Genomic DNA, 5,721 nt, shown 5'->3' with positions numbered 1-5,721 from the left:
TCCTCCCTCTTTTTCGAGGGGTGTTTTGTAGGGTCGTAGCGCAATGATGTCTCGTTCTATATATCTAACCAAGTCTTTTTTTTCAATATCAGGGTTCCTCTTCCGCGGCTAGGAGGCAATAGCCACATGTGATTCACTACAGGGTCAGATAATATTTTTACATAAAAATAATGGTTAGATAATATAAACTTGTTTTAGAGAAAAAAAAATTCAAGAATTTGACTCGAACGTAAGAATTTCTTTTTTTTTTAAAAAAAAAAAATATATTTCAATTCTCAACTTATTAAATATTAAATAATAAAATTAAATAAAAAATAACCTAAAAAATTATCGCAGGTCAACTTGAGTTAGAATAAAAAACCTGTAACCCTGACAATTAGAACTGAGTCAACTCAGGTTACCTTGTCAAACTTGTTACCCAAGTCATGATATTGGATGATTGAATTGAGAAAAAAAAAGGAAAAAAAATCACAAAGTTTTTTTTTTTTTAAAGAACCAATATCAAACGATGACAGCAGAAAAAAATAAGTAAAAAAATAACATAAACATGAGTTAACTTTTCAAACTTATAACCTGGATCATCAAATTAGAAGCGTTAATATGTATATTATCACTTCAACATCTTAATTTAATGTTATTAAAATTATAGCTGAATAGTTAAAGCTTGAGTTTCAGCTTGGAGTTCTTGTATTTATAAAAGGATTTGAAATTAAACTAGGGGGATGTGATTTAATTAGTTGGTGTTCATATTGGATTGGTATTTCCATGGTTACTTACTAGGCTAAAGTGTCTAGACTTAATGTATTCATTATCTCTAGGCTTGATATTTTTTTAAAAACTAGTTTCTTATCGAATAAATTACCCTTTAATGTTTTAATTAGTAAATTGTATGATAGATTACCCTTTTCTTGCATGGACACGTGGTTATATAATCTTTTTGATGAAATTTTGTATTTATACTCCACGATCACATGATTTTATCTTCTGGAGAATGAAGTAATAATAAAGAATAATTGATTTTCTGTACATGTAACCTGAAAACTAGGGGTGAGTAAAAAAACTGAAAAACTGAGAAAATAAAAAAAAATAACTGAAAAAACCAAACCATGAAAAAAAACTGATTAAAATTTTGAAAAAACTAACCGGTTCGGTTCGGTTTTATAAGTTTAAAACAAAAAAAAAACCAGAAAAAAATTAAACCAAACCAGAAAAAAACCGAATCAAACTAAAAAAACTAAATCAAACAAAAAAAATGCAACTTCATACTAATTTTATTGGAGATAGTATCTCTACTTTATGGTGTGTACTAATCGCTAGACTCCTTGAGAATTTACACGAGATTGGACGAGGCCTGGTTTGTTGTTTAGGGCCTCGAAGAACACTAACAGGAGGAATGATACAGCATAGCTCAAATGGTAGGAATGCCATTCTTTGTTGTATGGGCATGGCACGAATGGCTGTCCATTTCCCCCTTTTTTTTTCTTTCTATTTGTTTTATCACCAGGGACGACGAGATTCCAAGATTAAAAGAAAACTATTCCTTATATATTTTAAAATTAATTGAAACTTTCAAGTTTCAATGAAAGGATAATAAAATTAAAAATACAATAAAATAAACACACTAGCATGACCCGTGAGACTACAATGGAAGTGAGTAGTAGAAGCCCCACATATCCCGACGTGCCCGAAATCGCTGCCATTTTTCATCTTCTTCATACGGTGTTGAAGGACACAAGAGAAAAGAATTTGTAAATGTAATTTTTTGTAACCACTTTGCTATATATAATTATTATTATTAATTTTTTATTATTAATATGAGTGTCCGGACCAATTTACGCGCACCACGACTAATCTTACTGGCTTTGAAATTAACGACCACGTAAGTTTCCAGTGACTATCATATTAGCAATCATAAGGCTCGAACCTAATATCACAGGAAGATAAAACATTTGATCCCAAACTTTTATCACTGGACTACCTACTAGATGATTAATTTTTTATTCGCTATAAATATTTAATTAATTGGACCTACCAATGAGCGGTGTAGAATTAAATGCAACCATAGTTTTAAAAACTTTACTAGTGAGCAAATACACAGCGAATCATTAATTGCACACTACAATGGTGTATGGAATAAAAGCTTTTGTATTAAATTAATGTTATTCAGCACAATTATTAAATTCTGACTATCTTTATTTGATAAATCCATGATATAAACTATGACTCAAGTCGGTCTTATATAAATTAACTTTGATATTGACCAATTAAAATAACTTTAATAGATTGACCATACTATATTCAACCAAATCAGGACTAAGAATTATTTTAAAAAATTAAAATATCATTATTTTAAATAAAATAATAAATTTAAGTTTACTCCATAAACCACAAATCAATCCAACAATAAAGATTTTTTTTTCAAGTAAAATCCTAAATCAGGACTAAGAATTGTGTAATAACAATTGCTATTGAACGTTGAGTCTAGTTAATTAGCCGAACCCTTGCGTTTTAAAGAAGAGAGATGTGGGTAACATCTAAGTGATAAGCTGGCGAGAATCCATGTCAACATTCTGGCCAATGAAGTTTGAAATTATTGATTTTTTAATCATAGTTGTAAAACTATGATTGATCTAAATTTGAAATCTATTTAACTCAGGATTTAAATTAGTTTAACAATAAAAAAAAAAGAAAATTTGGTTTATTAATCTGCTCGAAAACCTAGCTAATTTATTGACTTACTTAAAATCTGGTTTTCAATTTGTTAATTTTTTTTAAAAAAATTATTTAATTAAAATAATATTATTTTAAATTATTTTAATTTTCTTTTTTATAGAATTCAAATCGGCCACGGGTTGGTTCCATGACTATGTTTTTAACAACACAATTTTTAATTAATTTTAAGAGGTATAATTCAACTAGTCAGATCTTAAGTTTGTTTCCTAAAAATTATCAGTTTGAGTTTCACGAACCTCAAGACCACTGAAAATTTATATAATTGTTAATTTCAAAGCCCGTAATTAGTCAAAATATATACAAACTGGCTCAAATTTCAATGCTAATAGTAAAAAAAAAATAAACCCGCGTTAGAGTACATAACAGTAGTAAATTTAAGGCTTTCACAACTGGAGGGGAAAAAACACGTCCGATTTGAAAACAAATCAGAAGATGAGTTAATTTCTTTCCTTTCTTCCTTCCTTCCTTTCAATCTTTCAAGACATGCACTCACTGCATATCTGCATTACTTTGAAGTAATGCCCAGAGAGAGAGAGAGAGAGAGAGAGAGAGAGAGAGAGATGTGTTCACGACTCTCTGTCTAATCCTAATCAATTGCCATTATTACTTACCATGTCGGTACCAAACTGCATTTTTTGTTATGATTTTAAGAAATGTGTTTAATTTGATATATTTTTATATAAAAAATAAAAAATAAATAAAAAAACATATTATTTTAATTTTCACAAAACTAAAATTTAAAAGGCAATAATTACATAATAAAAAAACTATTTAGTTAATCAAGTAGCTGAAGATTTTTTTCTTGAAAATATATTAAAATAATATATATTTTTTAAAATTTATTTTTTACATTAACATATTAAAACAATAAAAAAAATAAAAAATTAATTTTTTTTAAATCAAAATCCAATTGCACCGCTGCCCTAGCTGCTGTTCTGTATTCACCACTTTTTGGTACTCCAAAAACTTGCAAGCAAACCTCTACTCTACAAGACTACTACCAAGCGCAAAAAATGCTAGACGTGAAAAATACTGTTCTCTAATACTATTTCAGATTTGCATGGATTGCCTTGAGGCGTAACAATTTGGACTTGAAAAGAGAGACTAGTAGTCCTAGATGGAAGGTCTATCTCTACGATGATCAATGGCCTATGTATATGTCCTCCTGTTTTTCCAAGTAATTAATGATTCATTCTTGCCTGCAAATAATGATCTCTTGCGCTTTTTTATTTTTTATTTTTTTATGGAGAAATTATTCCTTGCACTTCAATGCAAGCCATGGAAATTGTTGTGGATTAATTTGTACCCAACAGTACATCTTGCACCAGTGAATCTTGTAGTATAAATCCACGTCTACAAGCAAAAAATTTCAAGCTTTGCACAGTACTCCACCATGCAAGCCATTGAAAGACTCGAAGGATAAAACCAGTTTTGTTAAAACCCAAAACACACACAGTCACACACACAGTCACAAACACAGAGAAAGAGAAAGAGAAAGAGGGAGAAGTAGAGGGAGGGGGGAGTAGTAGTAAATACTGTCAGTTTCTATATTCATCATCATCATCTTCTTGAGAGTACTCATCGGCAAATTAAAATCATCTTCTAAGAATGTGCCTTGATTAACTAGCCAGTCATAGCTACCATTCTTGCACATGCATTAACATTCGCCCATGAACAAGAAACTACTAGATACAACTGTAGTAACCCAAGATGAGAAGAAAAAACACTACCACATATAATATATAGCAAAATACCTTACTACTTACTGAACAGCACTAAACCAACATGGATGGAGGAGCACTAGCAGCACTCTTGTTGCCACCACGATGACCATCAGACCCCATTCCCAATTTCAAGTCGAGCTCCACATTGCCACCGGCACTAGTTCCTTTCCCTTCAAAATCACTGAACAAATGTGCCACAGAAGTGACAACTGCACACTTCCTACCACCATTACCAACCATTTTGCTGCTGTGGTTATTAACGTTAGTCCTCTTCCTCGCTTCTGCGTTATTAGAGATTGAACCTGAGCATGCACTTGGTGGAGAAGAGGAAGAAGAAGATACAGGAGGCAAAACAGGAGGGATTTCAAAGTTCGTTCTTGCTTTTGCACCTCTAAGTCTTCTAGCAGCTGAGTCATATGCACGCGCTGCCTCCTCTGCGGTGTCGAATGTTCCAAGCCAGTGGCGGCACCTTCCTATCCGATCTCTTATCTCAGCTGACCACCTCCCCCATGGCCTCTTTCTCACCCCTCTGTAGGTCTTTCGTATTGGAACCCCATCACTAACACTGCTTCTCACAGCGCCACTTTCTTGCTTACTTGTTTTTGACCCAGTACGTTGAGAAATTGAAGAGAGACCCGATACTTCTGAATTCTTGGTGTCATTCGTACCAAAAAGGACTTGTTGACCAACAATAGCACCGATTCCATCAAGGACCGGTGGTGTGTCTGGTGATTTCTTGAAACTATCGGAGAGTGAAACAGAAGCCGAGATATCGGGTGAAACAGGAGGGTAACTTGTGGGGTTGTAGTGGTTAAAGGTTAAAGGTGAAGAAAATGAATTTTGGGGTTCTAAAAAAGAGCCACGAAACGATGGATTTTCAGTTAGGAGCCGAAACATTTGATATGTTTCGGGCTGAGGGAAGAACGGAACAGGGAGCAATTTCTGGTGGTTCATCGTGGGGTTTAGCTGATTTGATGAAGCATAACAAGTCATTTGTTAGTGTGAAAGGAACCTCCTAGGGGTTTATATATACGAGGCAAAATAATTATTTATTGAAGAAATTGCATATTTAAATAAAATCACTAATATTATTTATTTATTTAAATTTTTTTTTAAATAGATATGGCTGTCAAATTTGATGAGACAGTAACCCCTCAAATTGACATGCTTGTCTTTCCTTGGCAGCGGGGATATCCTCATTTAAATCAATTCTAATGTCAGAAATAACCCTACAGTTTGTAGAAGGTATCTACAAATTATAGGT

The 5,721-nt window shown here is 32.5% G+C and overlaps 1 protein-coding gene across 1 annotated transcript; it reads right to left on the bottom strand.

Moving 5' to 3' along the window:
* Positions 1–4,256: 4,256 nt before the first annotated feature.
* Positions 4,257–5,449, bottom strand: LOC7461281 (ethylene-responsive transcription factor ERF084). The gene has a single exon (XM_002323732.4). It carries the CDS (start codon positions 5,409–5,411, stop codon positions 4,509–4,511), a length of 903 nt encoding a protein of 300 aa, XP_002323768.4. The 5' UTR covers positions 5,412–5,449; the 3' UTR covers positions 4,257–4,508.
* Between the last annotated feature and the right edge of the window lie 272 nt (positions 5,450–5,721).

This window comes from Populus trichocarpa, chromosome 17 (assembly GCF_000002775.5).
Source record: "Populus trichocarpa isolate Nisqually-1 chromosome 17, P.trichocarpa_v4.1, whole genome shotgun sequence".
In the NCBI taxonomy this organism is placed as follows: Eukaryota; Viridiplantae; Streptophyta; class Magnoliopsida; order Malpighiales; family Salicaceae; genus Populus; species Populus trichocarpa.
This window is presented reverse-complemented; position numbering and strand designations above follow the sequence as displayed.

Bases quoted from the DNA above. Each gene is read 5' to 3' on its own strand.
- LOC7461281 (XM_002323732.4), bottom strand. From the start codon at position 5,411: ATGAACCACCAGAAATTGCTCCCTGTTCCGTTCTTCCCTCAGCCCGAA.